Source organism: Macrotis lagotis, chromosome 2 (assembly GCF_037893015.1).
Source record: "Macrotis lagotis isolate mMagLag1 chromosome 2, bilby.v1.9.chrom.fasta, whole genome shotgun sequence".
NCBI lineage: Eukaryota > Metazoa > Chordata > Mammalia > Peramelemorphia > Peramelidae > Macrotis > Macrotis lagotis.
This window is the reverse complement of record NC_133659.1, coordinates 313,947,162-313,970,890: the sequence shown is the minus strand read 5'-3', so window position 1 is coordinate 313,970,890 and position 23,729 is coordinate 313,947,162. Positions and strand designations below refer to the sequence as shown.

Here is a 23,729-nt window from a genome sequence, read left to right as displayed (position 1 = left end):
AATGAGGCAAAAAAGAAGTGAAGTGACTTGTTCAAGGTCACACAAGTACTAGGACTCAAAGGCCAGATTTAACCTCAAGTTTTCTTGATTCAATGAATGGCCTGACTGCCTCCTTGGCTGCTCAACTGGGCCTAGCCAAGGGCTTTCTTCCCTCTCCCCTGCCTCCTCCCACCCAAATGAGCCCTCTTTTCGAAGTCTTATATATCACTATCCTGTCTAAGCCTTAACCTGCCTGAAAAAGATGGTTTTTGCCAGTAGAGGAGAGACCATTTCTGGGGGGAATTTCCATGGGGAATACCCAGCAAAAGTAAGTCTTGGGCATTCTTTTCCTCCCTAAGAAATGTCTTTGAAAGTAGACAAAATAATATAACCAGAGATGTTTTCTTAGGCTCTGGATTATTTGGCCATCGCCGTCCATGAACTTGCTGCCATCAGCGAGAGGAGAACTGAAAGACTGTGCAACCCATCCCTCAGCGAGCTACCTGCCTTCCTGGTGGCTGAAGGGGGCCTGAATTCTGGCTTCATGATTGCCCACTGTACAGCTGCGGCTCTGGGTAAGAAGACGACTTCTCTGGGACCAGCACAGGGGAAAGGAGCTCTTCCTCCAGATCCTGGCCAGGTCACATTCAGGAAAGAGGGGCCTTGACAAGCCCATGGGTGTCTGGAGGAGGAGAGAGGGTCAGGATGGTGCAGTGAGGGCTCATGAGGATCACTTAGCAGAAGCGAAGGGAAGGGGAAAGGAAAGGGAGGGGGCAAGAAAAGAAAAAGGCAAGGAAAAAAGGAAAGAAAGGGAAGAAGGGAACGGAAAAGGGAAGGCAAGAGAAGGGAAGGGGAAAAGAAAGTGGAAAACAAAGGACAAAGGAAAGGACAAAGGAAAGAAAGGGAAGAAGGGGTGGAAAAGGGAAAGAAAAGGGGAAAATAAAGGAACAAAGAAAGGGAAGGGAAGTGGAAAACAAAGGGAAGGGTAAGGAAGGGAAGGGAAGAGAAAGGAAGAAGGGAAGGGTAAAGGAAAGGCAAGGGAAGGGGAAAGGAAGGGGGAAGAAAGGAAAGAAAGGGAAGGAAAGGGAAAAGGAAAGTGGAAAACAAAGGAGAAAGGGAAGGGAAAGGAAGGAGAGGGAAGAGATGGGAAGAGAAAAGGCAAGGGAAGGGAAGGGGAAAGGAAAGGGGGAAAGAAAGGGAAAAGGCAGGAAAAAGGAAAGGGAAGGGAAGAAAGGAATGGAAAAGTGAAGGCAAGGAAAGTGAAGGGGAAAGGAAAGTGGAAAAAAGGAGGAAGTAAAGGAAAAACAAAAGGGAAGGAAAGAAAGGGGAAAAGGGAAAGAAAAGGGGAAAAGAAAGAAAACAAAGAAAGAAAAGGGAAGAGAAGGGAAGGGAAGAAAAATTAAGACCTTACACTGTTGCCAGACAGTAGCATTTTACAAATATAATCCTCACAATAACCCTATAAGATAAGTGCAATTATGATTTCCTATTTTACAGCTGGGGAAATCGAGGCAAAAGTCATCAGGGTCAAGCAGCTAGGAAGTTTCAGGATTTGAACTCAGGTCTTCCTGAGTTAATTTCCAGTATTTCATCCATTGTGGCAACTAGCTGCATGTTAATAGCTAATATTTATATAAGATTTTCAGGTTTTTCAATATCCCTGGCTAGTGGCCATCTAGCTTCTGCTTGAATACCTCCAGTGACAGGGAACTCCCCACCCCATGAGGTAGTCCATTCCACTGCTGGTTAACTCCAGTTATTATAAAGTTCTTCAGCTATTCCACAGGTGTTTATTAAGTACCTATGGTGATTCAAGGTGCTGCACTAGAGATACAAAGATAAATACAATATGGACCCTTCTCAAGTAGCTTAGAAACTTAGAGTGATACTGTGATGTAATGGATGGATTTAGTCAGGAAGACCAGAGTTCAAATCTAGCCTCAGACATTCATCACCTGTGTAGGCCTGGACAAAACCTCCCACCACTCTGGGCCTCAGTTTCCCTTTCTGTCAATGGAGGGAGTTGAACCCCATTGCACCTTAAGTTCCTCTTCAACTCTAAATCTATGACCTAATTGGGGTGAAGGTGGCAGTCAGATATGTAACACAAACAGCTCTGTGAGGAGGTGTAAAGTGATAAATAAGGTGATAAGGTCAAGGCAGTGTGCAAATATTTATAATTCTTCCTGAGGCGGTTGTAAGGAAAATTCTTGATAAGGCTCATAGAGTTAAAATGTGTTGTAAGCTTTAAAGTTTTCTCTCTTTCTCTTTCTAAATTTTATATATCAATTTTAATTTATATTTTATATAAAATTTATATATATATAAATAGAGCATGAGAGAGGGAGTTATACATATACACATATACATACAGTTCACACATAAATATATGTATGTTTGTGTGTGATCTATTATAAGATGCATAATTTAATCAATTAATGTGTTAGCTATAACCATAATATATAATATATTAATATATTAATAATCAATTAATGGAACTACCAATTGCAATTACTATAATAATAAAATATTAATAATTGATCGAATTTTATTACTATATTGATATCATTTATCTAGTAATACTATTATTCATGTAATACCAGACAGGTTATGATTATCACAGAAATGTGAACCATGTTAACTTTTTTATGCTCTTCCCTGTCTTCAGTCTCTCATTTTCCTTCTCTCAGGCTCTCAACCTTGCTCTGGTTTTCTCTCTCTCCTTAACTAGCCACATCCCTCTGGTCCCTCGCTGATTTGAACCCACTTCCGTAATGGCTTCTCTTTCACTTTTCAATGCCCTGTCCTTCCGATTGCCATACTTCTCACCGGACTAATCCTCAACATGTACAAACTCAACCATCCACCACTTCTTCCAAAGATCATATCTTGACCTGCTTTTTTTCCTCTCTTCCTTCATTGACCTTCACATCCACTTCTCTAATGTTCACTTACATAAGTAACTCTACTTTATATCTCACCCAATTTCTTTCTAGAACCTAATGTCACTTTTTCCCCTTACTGTCTACTGGACCTCTCCATCTGATGTTGTAAAGTCGTTTCAGTTGTGTCTGACTCTTCATGGCCCTATTGGAGTTTTCTTGGCAAAGATACTAGTGTTTCCCTATTTCCTTCTCCAGCTCATCATATAGATGAGGAAACTAAGGCAAATGGGGTTAAGTGACTTAGCCAAGGTCACACAACTAGTAAATGTTTGAGACCAGATTTGAATTTCTTCTAGATAGAATGTAAAGTCCTCAAGGACAGAAACTATTTTCTCTCTATCTTCATACCCAGCACCAAGCATAGACAGATACTCAACAATTGGTTGATTGGATGTCCCCTTGGCATGTTAAAAATAAGCACCTCCCACTATCTTCATAGGATCACAGAACTGTAAATTTAGAGTTTGACAGAACCTCAGAAGGCCTCAGGTGGCTACTGAGGACGGGAGACATGAGATTTGCCCAAGGTCACATAAGTAGTGAAGGAGGATTTAAACCCATGTCCTCCTACGCAAAGTTGTTTTTCTTTCCTTGTCTTTTATCTACCTATCTGACCCCAGTGTATTGCACATTCCATTAAACAAAAGGAATGACTAATCTCTTATTATTGTCTAAGAATTTGCTGAAGATTAGTCATCCACCAGTGGAATGAACTGCCTCATTAGATAGTGAACCCCTGTTCCTAGAGGTGTTCCAGTAGAGTCTAAGCCATCAGTTTTCAAGGATCTCATAAATTGGATATGAATAGCCCTGGTCCACTAAAACTTCTACTCCATGGATACGATTCTATAGGGCTTTGGCTGAGGATGTAATGCCAAACTCTCTCAAAGCTTGTCTCTACCTCTCTTTGCAGCCCAACTCTATAAACATTCAACTTCTTTTTTCCTGGTGTCCAAAAAGAGGAGACATTTCCAATCGATTCAGTTCCATAGGCATTGATCAGATCCTACTACATCCCAGATATTATGCTAGAAGTAGAGATACAAATAAGAAAAAACAAGACAGACCCTGCCCTCAGGGAGTATAGAATCCAAAGATGGAAAACCAAAAAAATAAAAGAAAGTAGAACAGGAGTCTGGGACACTAGCAGGGACCAGAGTAGTGGCATGATCTAAACCAAACAGAGTAGGGCAACTAGGTGGCTCAGTGGATAGAGCATCAGCCCTGGAATCAGGAGGACCCAAGGTCAAATTTGGCCTTAGACACTTAATAATTACCTAGCTGTGTGGCTTTGGACAAGCCACTTAACCCCATTGTTTACACACACAAAAAAAAAACAAAAAAAAATTAATTACCTAGCTGTGTGACCTTGTTGCCTTGCAAAAAACAAACCAAAAGAAATGCAAAATAAACTAAGAGAGTAACATGGAAAATGAAGAAACAGATGAGCCTTTAAACAGCTCAATAGAAAGTAGCTATCTGGATGAATTGTGTTCAAGAGAATTGTAGATGACTGAAAACCACTGTTAAGTCAAAAGACTCATTTCAGCCTCAGTCTTCTTTCTGCAGATGTCTTATACTTATGCCAAAAACTTCCCAATGCTGCTTTTCATACAATCTCTGTGACCTTAAACAGTCACTCTCTCTCTCTGTTCAGGTCTCAATTGTTTGATAGGGAAATTATTTAAATAGGAGGTTGACTTCTTAGCATTTAAGTGATGCAGAATATAGAACAAAATGTTGAGTCAGGAAGACTCCGCTTCTTGAGTTCAAATCCTGCCTCAGACATTTACTAGCTGTGTGACTGGGTAAGTCATTTAGCCCTGTTTGCCTCAGTTTCCTCTTCTGGAAAATGAGATGGAGAAGAAAACAGCAAACCACTCCAGTTTCTTTGCCAAGAAAACCCTAAAGGGGGTCACCAAGAGTCAGACCCAACTAAAACAACTGAACAACAAGAATGGACTTAACCAGAGTCACAGAGTTAGTGTCTGAGGCAATATTCAAACCCAGATCTTCATAACTCCCAAGACCAGTATCCTATCCCTTATTCAAGGATGTTTCATGAACGATTTGATTTCAAGAAGGATTTGAGTAAGATAGACAGACTGAATCCCACATGGTTAGCCAGAGATGCTTTCCTTAAATCCATATGCTGACCAAAGAGTCTAAAATAGGTGTGGAGGCAGAACCAACATGGATAAGTAAACCCCAAAACAAAAGAGGAGTAGGCATACTAGAACTCTGGGTATGATATCCTGGGAAGGAGTCCTGGGAAGACTCATTTTCCTGAGTTCATATCGGGTTTCAGATATTTACTAGCTGTATAACCATAGACATAAACTTAACTCTGTTTATCTCAGTTTCCACATATGTAAAATGGCAAACCACTCCAGGATCTTTCCCCCAAAAATCCCCAAATAAGGTCATGAAGAGTCAGACAACACTAAAAACAACTGAACAAAAAACAACCATGCTAAAAGTTCCCCCCAAAATAAATTTTCCCATGGTGGGTTGTTAATGAGAATTCCTCCTGAAAAATGTCAGAGGTGACAGAGCCACAAATCAATTCCAGCTTAATTCCAACTGCTCTCCCATCCCTGGGAGCAATCCTGGAAATTCCCTTCCCTTCCATCCCTCAGTGTCCATCCTATGCTTCATTCATACTTTACTACAGACATCCTCCTATGCTTTGGTGACAAGGTTTTGAGTTTTAAAGGGTCAGGAAGAATCGACAATCCCATCCCAACACCGACCATATACTTTGTCCCCCATGAAAAGCCCTGGTTTCATTTTTACAATTGTGGATAAAGAGCATAGCCTTTGCAGTCCTTGAGCCTGGGTTCAAATTCCATTTATCATATTGCCTCTCTGCTTCTCCCTCTAAGGAACCTGCTCCTCTGTTCCTTCCTCTAAAAATGAGGCAGTTGGATGAGATGGTTTATGAAGTCCTTTTCAGCCCTGGATTGATTATGATATTAAATCTGCATTTGTATGAACCTCTTGCAAAATGAAAAACCTTGAAGATTCAAAAGAGTAAATCCCTAATGGTTAAATTATAGGTGATCCAACGAGAGGAGGAGACATTTTTGAGCATAGTGGTCTGCTTGGTATTTTTCACATCAACTTCCTCATCACCACCTCATCACCATTTAAAAAGAAGCTAAATGATCAATTATCAGAATTACTATAGAAGGGTTAACAGGTCTTCCAGGATACAGGGCACAAGGACTCAGTCTTTGCCTTGATGGAGCTTAGAAACTCTGGGGAATAAGACACCATCACTACAATAATACACAATATAACAACATAAATTCATCAGTGCTGTTCAGTCTCATGGGCTATAGCAAAGCTATCCATGGAGTTTTCTTAGCAAAGATACTGTAGTGGCTTGCCATCTCTTGGTTTCCCATTTCCTTCTCCATTGGAGAAGAGGTTAAGTGACTTGCCAAGGACCATATAGCTAATGTCTCAGGACAGAGTTCACTATCCACTGAGCTACTTTCCTACTTTCCTGCCCTAATTAGAGAAGTGAAAAAATAAGCACACACACACACACACACACACACACACACACACACACACACACGGATGAATCGTGTTCAAGAGAATTGTAGATGACTAAAAACCACTAAAAAAACACTTTCCCCTTCAGGGAAGGTTTCCTGGAGAAGGTAGCCATTTATTCATTGTTGTTGTTCAGTTATTTTCAGTCATGCCTGACTTTTCATGACCCCATGGGTGTTTTTGGCAAAGATACTGGAGCAGTTTGCCATTTCCTTCTCACTTTATAGATGAGAAAATTGAGGAAAACAGGGTGAAATGATTTACCCAGGATCATACAGTTAGCAAGTATGTGAGGTTAGATTTGAACTCAGGTTTTCCTAATTCCAGGCCTGTCACTCAGGATGAGTGGTGTCTAATTTATTCACTTGGATTTTCTCAGTTTCAGAGAGTAAAGCCTTGTGCCATCCCTCGTCTGTGGATTCTCTCTCAACCAGTGCTGCTACAGAAGATCATGTGTCCATGGGAGGGTGGGCTGCGAGAAAATGCCTCAGAGTTATTGAACACGTGGAACAAGGTATGAAATGAAAGTAATGCTGTTACATAGGGAGAGAGAGAGAGAGAGAGAGAGAGAGAGAGAGAGAGAGAGAGAGAGAGAGAGAGAGAAGAGGAGAGGAGAGGAGAGGAGAGGAGAGGAGAGGAGAGGAGAGGAGAGGAGAGGAGAGGAGAGGAGAGGAGAGGAGAAGAGAAGAGAAGAGAAGAGAAGAGAAGAGAAGAGAAGAGAAGAGAAGAGAAGAGAAGAGAAGAGAAGAGAAGAGAAGATGGAGATGAGATGGATGGATGGATGAATAGATTGAATGGATAGATAAATAGTTTGGATGGATGGATGGATAAAGGAATAGTTATGTAGACAGATAGATAGATAGATAGGTAGATAGACAATTCCTTCCCTCTATGATTAATTCCACTTTATTTAGCATATATATTCTTTCTATAGAGTTGTTGGTATGTTGTCTCCCTCAATCACATGTAAGTTTTCTTAGAGCAGACCTAGTTTTGTTTTTCTTGGAACCCCCAGAATTGAGCATGGTGCCTAGAACATGTTGTTGTGCCTAACTTTCTGTGACCCCTTTTGGATTTACTGGAGTGGTTTGTTATTTACTTTTCTAGTTTATTTTATAGAAGAGGAAACTGAGGTAAACAGGAGTTAAGCACATAGTGGGCATCAAATCATTGCGTCCTGACTTGACTTGATTAATGATGAATTTCCACTTCAGGTTTTGTGATAATGTAGCTTATAATGTCTTTGGGTTAAGCTTTGTTAACAATCACCATGCCACTTTCCACAATCTTGTCTCCTAGTGTTGGCCATTGAGCTCCTCGCAGCCTGTCAGGGCATCGAGTTCCTACGCCCCCTGAGAACAACCACTCCATTGGAGAAGGTCTACGACCTTGTGCGCTCTGTTGTAAGGTAAAGTCAAACAAACACTTTCCCAGGGGTTGAAAACCACCAACCATGGCAGCAGTTAATGTTTGGCTAATGTTTGACCTTACTCCCAAAGCTGTTGTGAAGAGCAAATGAGATAACATGTGCTCAGTGCTTTGCAAACCTTAGAGTGTTATCAAGATTCTATTATTATTGTGATTAACATACCATGATGTTTCTTCTCTCTAGGCCTTGGCTAAAAGATCGTTTCATGGCTCCAGACATTGAAGCAGCTCATCGGCTGCTTGTGGATCAAAAGGCAAGGTCTTCAGTTTGGCCTTATCAATTGGTCATTGAGTAAGAGATTTAGAGCTGGAAGGGACCTTCAAATTCCTCCAACTTGTTTCTTTAAAGGAGGAAACTGAGATCCAGATTAGTCAAGAAATGATTTACAATCATAGTTTTAGAACGAAGGAAGATGTTACTCTAGGCTCTCTTTCATTTCACAGATGAGGAGACTGAGATCTAGGGATGGGCAGCTAGGCATTGGATAGAGCAGCGACCCTGGAGTCAGGAGGACCTGAGTTCAAATCTGGCCTCAGAGACTTAATAATTACCTAGCTGTGTGACCTTGGGCAAGTCACTTAACCCCATTGCCTTAAATAAATAAAAAAAATTTTCAAAGGAGATCTAGAGAAGTAAATTGACTGCCCAAGGTCACACATGTACTAAGTGTGACTTGATCCCAATATCTCTGACTTCAAATCCGACACCACATTGGTCCCAGTCATTATGAGAAGGTAAAATGGCACCATTGTTGGTGGCGTCACCACATCCTTCCTGAGCACATTCTCCTCACTGGAAGTAATTAAAATGTATTTGGAGAGTGCATTCCTTAACCCCAGAGGAACCACGTGGCAAGTTAGTCCTTTGGTACATTAAACAAGGATTACTCATGAGAAGAACCATCGTGTAGTAGGAATAACCCTGGATGTAAAGTCAGGAGACCTGAGCATGAGCTCCAGTTCAATTACTTAACTGTGTGACCTTGGGTAAATCCCTTAAGCATAATTGTCTCATCAATTAAATAGAAGAAGTTAGGGGATGGTAGCAGTAGTTAGACTAACAATTTCTATGGACTGCTGTGAGGAAAGTGCCTCATCAGCTCTATATGTTTTCAGTTAAAGTAAAGAGCAAGTCTCCACTGGGAGAAGATAAGATTGAGAGAGGATTCAGTGTTTCCTCACTCAACCTGTTTCCTTTAAAGTAGAGCATTAGGGGCGGCTAGGTGACGCAGTGGATAGAGCACTGGCGCAGGAGTCGGGAGGACCTGAGTTCAAATCTAGTCTCAGACACTTAATAATTACCTAGCTGTGTGGCCTTGGGCAAGCCACTTAACTCCATTGCCTTGCAAAAACTTTAAAAAAAAAAGTAGAGCATTAAACCCGTCTGTGAGAGTTGCTTAGAATCATTCAAAATACTTTTAGGGTTTATTGATCTGGACCAATGATTTCAGTGGTATAGAGCAGTGGTGTCACATTCTGCCTGAACCAGACTATGATGTAATTGAGAAATGTTTCATAAAATAAACAATAAAACAATATGTCAGTATGTGAACCACAGAGACCCATTTCTGTTTGAGCTCAGTATCAACAACACCTCTGTAACTGATAGTCTTAGGGAATTCACTTAGACACTCAAGAGGTTAAATAATTTCCTTTGATAGGATTATTTTAAGGCCTATGAACTCAATGCTTCCTGACTCCAAGGACAGCCCTTTCTTCAAAGGACATTGGAAACAGGGTTGAACAAGTATGAGTGTTCTGTATCAGTATGAACCACACATTGTAGTTCAGAAAAGCTAAGGAAGAACAATATTAATAAGGCACTGGACTTGGAATCAGGAAGACCTTGAGACTCTGAGTATGACTTAACTTCACTCATCTTTACTTTCCTCATCTGTAAAATGTAGATAAAAATAGTATGTGCCTCACAGAATTGTGGTGAGGCACAACTGAGATAAATATACATGTTTGTTGCTGAGTTGTCTTAGGTGTCCCCATTTGGGGTTTTCTTGGCAAAGATACTAGAGTGATTTGTCATTCTTTATCCAGTTTCATTTGACAGAGGGTAAACTGAGGCAAGCAAGATGAAGTGACTTGGCCAGGGTCACACAACTAGTAAGTGTCTGAGGTCAGATAAACCCAGGTCTTCCTAACTCCAGGCCCAGAGCAGTGGGCATTAGGGCACCACTAATTGCCTATCAGTTGGACATTTCACAGCCTGACCAGTCCATTTTTCCTATATTTTTATATGTCACTTCCCTACATTCTAGTCAAACTAGCTTACTGGCTATTCTCCATATCTGACATTCCTCTTCACCTACACCTCCTAGTATCTTTATCTTCCTTCAAGACTCAAATTAGGTACCATCCCCCCAGAAATCTTTTCTGAAACCTTTTTATTACCTGTACTTTCTCCCTGGGTTATTTTTGACTCTTCACAATAGAATAAAAGTTTTTTGAAAGGCGGGAACTATTTTTTGTCTTTTCCTCCCCAGCATCTTATATCTGGGAGATATTTAAGAACCGCTCAAAGAATGAATGAATGACATCTTAAATGCATTTAAATCTTTAAAAGTTTTTTAATTAAAATTCTTCTGGACTTATATTTTGAGAGATATTAATATAATGAATATTAATGAATTTTAATATAGAGAATATTATGATTGAAATGGGGGACACAAAATTTGAGATAACCATAAACCGCTAATTGCTAAATTTCCAATCACTTTGTAGTTTCTAACTCTGAAGGTAGTTGGCTCTCAGGTTTTACAAAATGAAGTGCCTTTCAACATTGTGATCTTGTCTTTGTCTGTCTTGTCCCTCCCAGGTTTGGGAAGTTGCTGTGCCCTATATTGAAAAGTACAGAATGGAGCAGAAGCAAGAACTCTTCCAAGAATCCAGGCCCATCTCTCCCACTGCATTTTCATTGGGCTCACTGCATAAGAAAAGAGATAGTAAGCAGGTTCACCTCGAATCTGAAGATCTATAAGGGGTTACTGGGTCTCATCATGGATCAAGCAGATTACAGACCTATACTATTCTCTCTCATAATTATCTGATCTGTCCACTGTCAGACTGACTCTGTGGTTCAGAGACACATGAAAGTCAGGGAAATCTCTAATTAGATTGAACACTGTAGATAGACACTGTGCTTCAAGGATGCATAATTTTGTCCCTTATAGATATTCCCTGTACTGGTGTAGATCTTAGAATGATAGATTTAAAGCTAAAAGAGTCCTTGAATCCAACTCTCTCATTTTTCAGATGAGGAAATTGAGGCATGGAGAAGTTAAGAGACTTGTCCAGGATCACATAACTAGTGTCTGAGGTAGGATTTGAATTCAATTGAATTCTTCTTAACTCTAAACCCATCATTTTAGTCACTGTGCCACCTAACTGCCTAAAAATCAGAACCCCTCTACAAGGGAACATGTGATCTTGAACACCAGATGAAATTAGCTAAGCTCCAAAAAGAAGCAGCCTTGAGATGGGGAAGAAATTGAGAAAATTTAGTTGGTCCATCCACATTGCTCAAGCTACTAGGATATTTGGTCAATTTTTCCTTAGCTTTGGGTCTTATAGATTGGATGCCAATTTCATAAATATATTCTAACCTTTTGAAAAATATCAACTCAAACCTTAAGTAATAACAAAGGTTAGAGGGCTGATCCCTGTTCTATTCTTAGCAAATATAGAGTGAGCTCAAGTCTGAAATAACTAAGATTTAGCAGTCTTAGTTAATGGTGAGCTATATTCCGCACTGCGTTAGGCACTAGGAATACCAAAACAGTCTCTGCCATCAGAAACATATTCTACTAAGGGGATATAATATATGTATCAATAAATAAAAACAAAAAATGTACAAAATAAATAAGATTATCTTTTCCTCAAAAGGATAGGAATGCATTTTTTGAACAATAGCAAAATCAATATATCCACCTGGTTGGACTCGTGTATGTGTGTGTGTGTGTGTGTGTGTGTGTGTGTGTGTGTGTGTGTGTGTATGTGTGTGTGTGTATGTGCATGTGTATGTGTGCATGCATACACATATCAGAGTGCCCTTTTCTGTTTACTGTGCAACCACTTGAATTCAAGGCACTATGTCAGGGAAAATGAAAAATAACATAGATCAGAGATTTAGAGGTGGAAGGGACATGGGAAGAGGCCATCCAGTCCAGTCCCCTCCCTTTTGTGCCCCTTCTTAGTTCCCTTTTCTATATTATCTTTCCCCATTAGAATGTGAGCTCCTAAAGGACAGGAACTGCGTTTCTTTGCTTCTTTATTTGTATCCCCAGTGCCTAGAACAGAGTTGGACACATAGCAATGTTTGATGACTTACTTGTTGACTAAAGTTACAGATGAGCATACTGAGACTAGTTGGGTTGCCCAAGGTCACACAAATAGCATCAGAGGTGACATATGAACCTTCTGACTCTTGAGCCACTGAGTCACTCTCCCCTGGACAATGTTATTTCTGCCTTCAGAAACCCTATAATATGGGGATGAAATGAAGGATGGGGATAAGACATACACATAAATTGCTTTCATGTAAGTCAAGAACACATTACTTGGGGTGGCTAGATGGCGCAGTGGATAAAGCACCAGCCCTGGAGTCAGGAGTACCTGGGTTCAAATCCAGCCTCAGATACTTAATAATTACCTAGCTGTGTGGCCTTGGGCAAGCCACTTAACCCCGTTTGCCTTGCAAAAAAAACCTTAAAAAAAAAAGAACACATTACTTGTCTAGGAGAACTCAAACATTGCCCAGAGACAGTAAAGGAATAAAGAATCTCTAACTGGTTAAAACAGGAAAGACCATGGAGAAAGGAGATAGACCTAGAAGGAGGAGAAGCATGGAAGGAGATGAAACATGTCAAAGGTCAGAGATAACAGTGATAAGGAGTCCATTTCTGGAATGAAAGACTGATAAAATGTTACTTTATGAGAACAAAAAAATTAGATTTATGGAATCTTGTCTTGGTCTCATACTATTGTAATGAACTATTTTGTAGTAATACTCCACAATTAAAGAATATGAAGTTCAAATCAACCTATGAGATAAGCACTCTTTTTTTTTAGGTTTTTGCAAGGCAATGGGGTTAAGTGGCTTGCCCAAGGCCACACAGCTAGGTAATTATTAAGTGTCTGAGGCCGGATGTGAACCCAGGTACTCCTGACTCCAGGGCTGGTTCTCTATCCATTACACCACCTAGCCGCCCCTGAGATAAGCACTATCAATGTCACAGATAGAAAAAATGGGTTTAAGGACTTCAAATGATCTATGCAAGGCCATCCAAATAGTGTCACAGGTCAGATTCAAATCTAGGTCTTCCGACTCTAAGATCATCCATCTTTTTATGTGAACATAGAGCCTTGAAAAATTGTTTTATTGATTGCTTTTATCATTAAATCACATCATCTCATTCCACTTTCTTGACCAAAGAGAAATAATTAAACAAAAACATCTAAAATAGAGATCATTATGAAAAATTCCTCCCTGGTAGTCAGTCACCCACATCTCTATAATGAGGAAAAGAAGCATATTTCATTATCTCTAGGATCTTCATTGATTTTTTCTATTACCCAGAGTTCATAATGCCTTCAGATATTATTAGATGACAGTGATGATGGTAGTCATAAACTTGAATTTATTAAGCAACTACTATGTGCCAGATATCTGGGGATGCAAAGAAAGGGCGAAGATTATAGTCTAATAGGAGAGACAATATACAAGTAACTTTGTACAAACAAAATATAAAAGAATAAATTAGAACCAATTAACAGAAGAAGAGCACTAATATTATGGGAGATTGAGAATCTTTTTGCTGAAGATGAGGTTTTAGGTAAGACACAGGGAATCTGGGAGGGAGGTAGAGGTGAAGAAGAAGAGGGGGCAACAAATGAAAAAAATCACAGAACTGGGTGGAGAGCAGTGTCACTGGATCAAAGAATATGTCAGAGGGAGAGTCAGTGTAAGGCATAAACTGGAAAGGAAGGAAGGGAGCAGGTTAGGGAGGACTTTAAAACCCAAACCAAGGGTTTTATATTTGATCCTGGAAGCATTAGGGAGTCAAGAGAGTTGATTGAAAAGACAGGAATATGGGCAGACTTGCATTTTAGGAATATCACTTTGACAACCAACAGAATGGAGAGGTCTGAGGCAAGAAGACCAAGCAGCTGGCCACTGAAATAGTCCATGTGAGGGTCCAAATCAGGGTGGTATCAGAGAAGATAAGGGCATCTGTATGAGAGACATTACCGAGTTAGAGACCAAAGGACTTGACAACTAATTTTATATCAGACATGAGAGGGAGAAAAGAGTCAACGATGACATCTGGGTTTTGAGCCAATATTGACTATAGAGTCAGGAGAAATTGAGTTCAAATCCAGCCTCAGATATTTAGTAGCTGGGTGACCCTGGGCAAGTCAGTTGACCCTGTCTGCCTCAGTTTTCTCAACCATAAAATGAGCTAAAAAAAGAAAATGACAAACCACTCCAGTATTTCTGCCAAGAAAATCTAAAACCGGATCACGGAAATTTAGACACAACTCTACAACAGCTAGGAGGATAGTAGTACTTTCTATAATACCAGAGAAGTTAGGAAAAGAGGATAATAGTGACTTTAGTTTCAGACATGAAGTTTAGGCTGTCTATGGGGAATCCAGCCTGAACTATCCAATTAGTGACGTGAGATTGGGGAGGGGGGCTCAGGAGAGATGTTAGGACTGAGCAGAAAAATCTGAGAATACTAGAGAAGGAGTAGAGCAGAGGGTCCAAGGTCAGAACAAAGCAAAGGAGACTGAGAAGGTAGGAAGTAGGAAGAAAACTGGAAAAAAGGATCGCTTTAAAATATGATTTGCAAATATTATCTCATTTGATCCTCAAAATAACCCTGGGAAATAGGGTCTAATATTGACACTATGTTATAGCTGAGGAAACAGAGGTAAGCAGAGGTTAAAGGATTTGATCATTGTTAAAGAACTAGTGAGTGTCTGAGGCTGGATTTGAACTCATGATTCCACTGGGCTACTCAAGAGTACAGAGGCTAGCTTTGTGCTCTGGAGCAAATCTTAACCTCCAAGTACCTCTGGCAACTCCCTAAGACTAAAATTGCAGGGACAGTTACCAGTCTACCTTAGTAAAGGAAGTTTTCTCCTCCAAAGTTCCCTTCTACCTATATAGATGAGGAGATACCAACCTATCTTCTTGCACATCTACCAAAAAAAGTCTGGAAAAAATAATAATATACAATCAAATGATAATTGTAAAGTGTTTTGCATTTCTATGGTTTGCATTATACTTTACAAATATCTCAATTGATTCTCACACAGAGAGATGCTGTTATTATCCCTATTTAACCAATGTGGAAACTGAGGCAAACAGGTTAAGTGACTTGCTCAAAGTCACTCAGCTAGTCAGCATCTGAGTCTGGATTTGAATTTAGATCATCCTTCAAGTCCATCATTCTACCCACAAAACCACCTAGTTGCCCTATCTATATATGTCTATATATGCATATATTTGGACATGGATGTGCATGCATATAGACATTTATAAATACATCATGTGTGTCAATAAATTTTTCTTTTTTAATTTTAGAAATATTTTATTTATTTTGAGTTGTATAATTTTCCCCCTAATATTGCTCCCCCCCCAGAAGGCAGTATGTTAGTCTTTTTTTTTTAGATTTTTCAAGGCAATGGGGTTAAGTGGCTTGCCCAAGGCCACATGGCTAGGTAATTATTAAGTGTCTGAGGTGGTATTTGAACCCAGGTACTCCTGACTCCAAGGCCGGTGCTCTATGCACTGTGCTACCTAGCCGCCCCTAGTCTGTTAGTCTTTATATCGTTCCCATAGTAAGCATTGATCTAAGTTGAATGTGATGAGAGAGAAATCATATCCTTAAGGAATAAACATACAGTATGAGATATAGCAGAATTACATAATAAGATAATTTTTTTTCTAAATTAAAGTTAATAGTCCTTGGTCTTTGTCCAAACTCCACAGTAGATGGTATTCTCCATCACAAAGAGTCCCAAATTGTCCCTGATTGTTGCACTGATGGAATGAGCAAGTCCATCAAGGTTGATCATCATCCCCATGATGCTGTTAGGGTTCAATAAACATTTAAATGCTTACTGTGTACAGGCCTTGTGTTAACCATTAGGGATATAAATATAAGGAGGAAAAAAGATAGTTTCTACTAGTTTATATTCTAATGAGGAAGAAAATGCATAAAAATGTGTCTGTCTACACACAAGCATATATATATATATATATATATAATATATATGTAAATAAAAATATAGGCATGTGAGTAAAATACACAAGTATATATCTAAACAAATACATACCTAAGCATGGGTTCATATATGTGTATGTATATGAGGATACAGAGATTTGATGAGACTAGCAATTTCATTGGTCCAGAGAGCTCTCAGTGAAGAAGTGAACCTGTAGAGAAATATCAAGAGAATTCAACCAACTTTCATCCCCTTCCCCTATTTCTGACACCTGTTTCTCTAAGCAAACTTCAGGGTATAGCCAAGGTAAAGCATCATATTTATTTTGTCTTATAATATAGTTGCACCTGGGAAGAGAGGAGGAAGGGGAGGGGATGAGTAGGAAGAGGAGAAGGAGGAGGAAGGGAGAAGAGCAGAAATAGACCTGGGATGCCCTCTTCCCTCAAGGAGTCCTCTTTTGCCATGGCCTTGGACCCAAGGTCTGGCATGGGGCCAACCCCAACACAGGGTGAGCACTGCAGAGCCACTATTTAAATGTGATATTTATGTATTTCTTTACCATTTTAACATGTGTAAAATGTACTATTGTTTTCATTAGGTTCCTATTTCTGTGAGTGTATGAATGTGACTGATGAAGCTTTTATGTCTTCCGCCCTAATCATATTTTCTCCATAAGTCCTGTGGTTTTTATTACTTAATTTTGCATAGTTCCTTGATTTCTAGGAATGCTTATGTCAAAGTGGGATATAGCAGAATGGACTATAATGCTTACATAAGTGTGTATATATAAACATACTTTTTAATCGTTTAATCATTTCAGTCATGTCTGTCTGGAGTTTTCTTGGCATGGATACTGGATTGTTTGCCCTTTCCTTCTCCAGGTCATTTTACAGATGAAGACATTGAAGCAAACAGAGTGAAGTGACTTGACCAGGGTCACACAGCTAGTAAGTGTCTGCACAGAGATGTTAACCAAGTGTATGGGCTCAACCCTTCACAATCAGAGGTAAGGTGAGGTTTTCTGCCTCACCCGCTGTCCCCTCACCTCATATCCTTGACCAAATTTGAACTCATGAACATGAGTTTTCCTGATCTTTAATGATGGAGAACAGAGTCCCAAATGAGTTGGTTGGGTTCTACCAGTCTATCATGAAAACATAACAGCTTGGTTTCCAAGCTATCTGCCACTATCATGAATTCTTCCTATGACTCCCTGTGATTCTTACTAGGAAAGGGAGTAGAGCTGAGCCACTCACTAAAGATGACCTTCACTCTTCATATGGCACTTTCATATTATAAATTTCCAATCTGACCACTCCTACTCTTCACCAACCTTTCTCTCTCCACTCCATCCCTATCTCCAGAGTAATCTTTAGGATTCCTTAAAATCAAAGGTAAGTTTTTCCTTTATAAAAAGTTTGGAAATCCCTACAGACAATGGAACATGTTATTCAAGAAGGTTGTTTTAATTATGGGTGGGGGGACATGGGTCAAGAAAAAGACCAAAGACTTTGTGAAAAATGATAAGGGTAACTCTGCCTGAACAGAAGGACAAGGGTGAGGGTCATGGAATCAAATTCTTAGTCACAAAATATCTAGCTTGGAAGGAATCTTTGAAGTTATCTAAATTTATCTTCTCCATTCTTGGATTAATGAATGATTTTCAACCATAGAAAAAAATCCTGCTTTAAATGGTTAAGCCAGGAGCCTTAGTACTGACGTTAGATGCCTACCACTATCTTTGATATCACCCAAGTCACATTGGGCAATCACTCAACCTCTGAGGTGATACTTTCTTTATCTGTAAAATGAAGGGGTTTCAGCAGATAACCTATAGAATCCTTTCCAAATGTAAACTTATTGTTCCTGTGATTCTAAGACAAAAACAACCACCAGATTGCTCAATGGTTGTTAGCAGCCAAACGTAGCTCTGTTGAGATATTGCATAATTTAAGGAAATTTTCCACCCTTTAGGTCAGAAAATGTTTATGGGGAAGGTAAAGATGGACTTGGGGAAACACTGTCCAAAGTGATTAAAGAAATTCAGTCAACAAAAAAATGTGCTGGGAGAAGGATTGTTTGCACAGAGGAGACACAGTTCTCTCTAAGTATGACTTTTTTTTCCATCTGTTTGCCAAAATAAACAAACACAGAATAGATCTGAACTTTATCCAGTTACAAATGGTGTCTCTCCCAACAAAACCTAGCAAAGGAAGGAGTTCAAAATGTTCTTATTGTTCAAAATGTTCCCATCTTCTGGTAATATTCTAATTTGTAGGAATCAAGTCATCAGAAGCAAATCCATAGCCAATGATATTTCCATTGTCACCTCTCAATCCACATCTCCCTAATCTGACAATGTAACTCTACCATATGTCCCCTTCCTGCCATGTTCATTATAAACTACATTATTTCTAAATTAGACTTTCCCCATAATTTTCTAGTGGTCTTTCTAGCCATAGCCTCCTCCCTTTACTCAACCCTACATTTTGCCACCACTATTAATCTTTCCAAAGAGCTCAGTAGCACAGTGGATAGAGCAACTGATTGAGGTCCGTATGGAAGGGTTGTCCAATGGTGTGCTTGCCAATGGCATCTGGCTGGCAGGATCTAGATGGTAGAATATGGCTTTATTCTCAGGGTATATGTCTTACATACATGTCAGATAATTCCAGTCATTCCTTCAGTTTAACAGTTTGGGAAATTCTCTGACTTTTTTCAAGATCATTGTTGATAATTTAATAAAATGGGGCAGTTAGATGGAGTAGTAGGTGACCCTGAAGTCAAGAGGACCTGTGTTCAAATATGACCTCAGACATTTACTATCTGTGTGACCTTTGGCAAATCATTTAACCGAGTGTATCACCTCCTGGGTCATTTATTGTTCTGATTCATATCTGGCCACTGGACCCAGATGACTCTGGAGGAGAAAATGAGGCTAGTGATTTAGCACTCAAATCCAGTTCACCTTCCTTCATAGAATCACCTCCCTCAGAAATAAAAAGTCAAGAATTGCCAGTAGCTTAATGAAAAAAAGTGCAAAAGAAGGTGGCTTAGCCCTACCCGATCTAAAATTATATTATAAAAGCATCAGTCACGAAAACTGTTTGGTATTGGCTAAGAAATAGAGTGGTGGACCAGTGGAATAGACTAGGTGTAAAAGCAGATGATTATAGTGATCTGCTGTTTGATAAACCCAAAGAGTCTGGCCATTGGGATAAAAACTCCCTCTTTGATAAAAATTGCTGGGAAAATTGGAAGTTAGTATAGAAGAAACTTAGATTAGACCAACACCTCACACCCTTTACCAAGATAAGATCCAAATGGTTACAGGATATAGACATAAAAAACAGTACTATAAGCATATTAGATCAAGGACTAGTCTACCTGTCAGAGCTATGGAAAGGGGAGCAGTTTATGACTAAGGAAGAGTTGGAGAATATCACCAAAAACCAATTAGATGATTTCGATTATATTAAATTAAAAGGCTTTTGCACAGATAAAACCAATGTAACCAAGATCAAAAGAAATGTAGTAAATTGGGAAACAATCTTTTCAACTAATGATTCTGACAAAGGACTCATTTCTAAAATATACATAGAACTGAGTCATATTTTTAAAACAAAAAGCCATTCCCCAATTGACAAATGGTCAAAGGATATGCAAAGGAAATTTACAGATAAGGAGATCAAAGTAATCCATAGCCATATGGAAAAATGCTCTAAATCATTAATTATTAGAGAAATGCAAATTAAAGCTTCTCTGAGGTACCACCTCACACCTCTCAGATTGGCCAATATGACCAGGAAGGATAATGATGATTGTTGGAAGGGATGTGGGAAATCTGGGACACTATTACACTGTTGGTGGAGCTGTGAACTCATCCAACCCTTCTGGAGAGCTATTTGGAACTAATGTGCATACCCTTTGACCCAGCAGTACCACTACTGGGTCTATACCCGGAAGAGATGAGGAAAAAAGGGTAAAAACATTACTTGTTCAAAAATATTTATAGCAATCCTGTTTGTGGTGGCAAAGAATTGGAAATCCAGTAAATGTCCTTCAATTGGGGAATGGCTTAGCAAACTGTGGTCTATGTATGTCATGGAACACTATTGTTCTATTAGAAACCAGGAGGGACAGGATTTCAGGGAAGCCTGGAGGGATTTGCATGAACTGATGCTGAGTGAGATGAGCAGAACCAGAAAAACACTGTACACCCTAAAAGCAACATGGGAGTGATGTTCAACCTTGAAGGACTTACTTATTCCAGCAGTGCAACAATCAGGAACAATTTTGGGCTGTCTGAAAAAGAGAGTACCATCTGTATCCAGAGAAATAATTGTGGAGTTTGAACAAAGTGCAAGGACTATTCCCGTTTATTTATTTATTTATTTATTTATTTGCTTATTCATTCATTCATTTATTTATTTATTCATTCATCTATCTATTCATTCATTCATTCATTCATTTATTTATTTATTTATTTATTCATCTATTTATTTATTTAGTTAGTTAGTTAGTTTTTGCAAGGTAAATGGGGTTAAGTGGCTTGCCCAAGGCCACACAGCTAGGTAATTATTAAGTGTCTGAGACCGGATTTGAACCCAGGTACACCTGACTCCAAGGCTGGTGCTTTATCCACTACGCCACCTAGCCGCCCCTATTCCCTTTAATTTAGAAAAAAAACCAGATAGCTTATTGTCTGATCTTTTTACCTCTTAGACTTCTCTTCTCTTTAAGGATATGATTTCTCTTTCATCACACCCAATTTGGATCAAGGTACAATATAGAAACAAAGTAAAGACTGACAGAGTGCATTCTGGCGGGGGAGCAAGATTGGGGGAAAAATGTAAAACTCAAATAATATCTTTAATAAAAATAAATTTAAAAAAATAATCACCTCCCTCATATCATGGTCTTCTTCCAAAAAATGAAAGACAAATGCATCATCATCATCATCATCATTGTAGAGTGCTGGGCTTGAAGTCAAAAAGATTCAACTTCCTGAGTTCAAACTAGCTTGTGACCCTGGACAAGTCCTTTAACTCTTTTTGCCTCAGTTTCCTCATCTGTCAAATGAGCCAGAGAAGGAAATGGAAAATCAATCCAGTATCTCTGTCAAGAAAATCCCAAATGGGGTCATGAAGAATTGGACGTGATTGAAAATAACTGAAGAAAAAACAAAAGCTAATGGTCAACACCTAAGTTAGTTCCTGATTATATACCCTCTTCCATTGTTTTTTTACTTATTATGGGTTGTCTCGTGCTAACATGGAGATGAACCTGGGTTCTCAAAGGCTATGCCAATTGAATATCAGCTCTGACAAACCAGGAAGGTTTTGAATATGGATATAGTTCAAGAGACTTTGTATTTGTTGTCTGGGAATTGCTCATCATGAGACTGGTTACAAGGCCATAAATCTTTTTGATCCCTTGATGATTACTAAGTCATAGAGAAGTTGTGATCAAGGTTGATAGGGAGAGAATATCACACTGAGCAAATCATACATTTGAGAAATATTAAAATATTTTAGTTAATTATGTCTTCCTTGCTAGATTATTACCATCTTGAGGGAAGAAAAAGAGAAACTGTTTGTATATGGGGTCACCTAAAATAATTATAGGTTATATAAAATTCAAATACCTGAGAAGAAATATAGGAATAAGTGGAGATTTCTCTGAAGGGAGAACAATAAGATTATGTCCACTTTAAAATAGATTTTGTTTTTTGGTCTATTGTACATACTGAAAATAAAAGATAATGACTGAGTTTCTTTGGAATTATTGCCAGTCATTGTTACTATTTTTATTAATTTCTGTTAGCAACAGCAATCCATGTACTATTTAATGAGCCCCAACATGGCCTAGGATCCAAATGTAACTTTGACCATTGTTACTGATGTAGAAACTTAATTCTAAACCAAGTAGATGCCTGTTCTGTCTCTGATAAAGGAGTATATAGAGGGGGTTACCCAGTTTTGAAATTTTTTTTGCAAGGCAATGGGGTTAAGTGACTTGCCCAAGATCATACAGCTAAGTAATTATTAAATGTTTGAGACAGGATTTGAACTCAGGTCCTCCTGACTCCAGGGCCGGTGCTCAATCCACTGTACTGTCTAGCTGCTCCCAATTTGTTTTTTTTAATCTCTTCTTTTATAAATAAATCAACAAATTTTATTGATTCTTTGGTTTTTATATCACACTCTTTTCTGGAAATAACCACTCTCCCTTAAAATGAAAACGAGCAACACTGACTGTATCTGACAATGTATGCTGAATTCTGCCCTGATAGCCCCTCTCCTCTCTTCTATGATAAAGGAGGTACGTTCAATGAGTTGTTTCTCCAGAATCAGTAGCAGAAATTTTGTTACTCAAGATTCAGGTTCCATTTTGCAATCTTTTCACTCACATTGTTACAGTAAATGCCTATATACTGTTCTTTTGCTCCCACTTATTTCCATCCACATCCTTTCGTAGACATTTTGTCAAATTTCTCCAAATCCTTCACATTGCTCACTGTGTTGTTGTTCAGTTGTCTCAGTCGTGTCTGATTCTTTGCAACCCCATTTGGAGTTTTCTTAGCAAAGACCCTGAATTGGTTAATCATTTGCTTCATCAGCTCATTTTACAGATGAAGAAATTGAGGTAAATAGATTTGCCCAAGGTCACACAACCAGTACATGGTCAGATTTGAATTCAGATCATTTTGATTCAAGATCCAGGGCTCTACTCTCTTTGCTATTTCTCTTTTTGCTAAGACATGGTTCCTGGTATCACAGAATTTACCATTGAGAAGGATAAGATGCAAACCCAGAAAATTTATAATATACATCTTTAGGATGAACGCATTAGAGAGATGCAACACAAGTTTTTGAAACATCCATTTAGATGCAAATTAATACACTACTTCCAAAAAAAATCTTATCTTATTAAATCAAAGCCCCTAAAGATCTCAACATTAGTCCAATTTCTATTAACTGCATGTAATTGAAAATTAAACTGCATTTCTTTGAAAATATTCATAAGATCATAAATCTAGGACTAAAAGGGACTTCAGGGGCCATCTAGCTGAACACTCTCAGTTTACAGATCAAGAAATTGAGGTTCAGTGAAGCTAAGCTATGTAACTGAAGTTACATAGATAATTAGCATCAAAAGTGGGTTTGAAACATGTCTTGCAATCCCAGTCAGTGGGGTCTCTATCTTATCTGTTCTGTGATATAGTGGTATTGCTTCCATTACTCTCATTTAGTCATTCAGTGTAACTCAACAAATGAGTGTGACTTCCATTGTAGACTTTGTAGATTTTTTCTTTTTTTTTAGGTTTTTATAAGGCAATGGAGTTAAGTGGCTTGCCCAAGGCTGCACAGCTAGGTAATTATTAAGTGTCTGAGGTCAAATTTGAACTCAGGTACTCCTGACTCCAGGGCCGGTGCTCTATCCACTGCGCCACCTAGCCACCCCATGACTTTGTAGATTTTTTTAAAAAATTAGTATTATTATAAAAAATCTATATATATATAATGATTTCATCAAGGTAGGGAATTCTTGGTATATAAATTCTTG

At 38.9% G+C, this 23,729-nt stretch overlaps 1 protein-coding gene across 1 annotated transcript in view; it reads left to right on the top strand.

Annotated features, from left to right (window-relative positions):
• Nucleotides 1–12,748, top strand: part of HAL (histidine ammonia-lyase) — a 36,656-nt gene extending 23,908 nt beyond the window's left edge. Inside the window, exons 15-20 of the mRNA XM_074226622.1 lie at nucleotides 242–307; nucleotides 389–554; nucleotides 6,868–7,002; nucleotides 7,788–7,896; nucleotides 8,101–8,170; nucleotides 10,744–12,748. Coding sequence (XP_074082723.1) covers nucleotides 242–307; nucleotides 389–554; nucleotides 6,868–7,002; nucleotides 7,788–7,896; nucleotides 8,101–8,170; nucleotides 10,744–10,905 — 708 coding nt within the window. The 3' untranslated portion in view covers nucleotides 10,906–12,748. The remainder of the gene's footprint in view (nucleotides 1–241; nucleotides 308–388; nucleotides 555–6,867; nucleotides 7,003–7,787; nucleotides 7,897–8,100; nucleotides 8,171–10,743) is intronic.
• The last annotated feature ends 10,981 nt before the right edge of the window (nucleotides 12,749–23,729 follow it).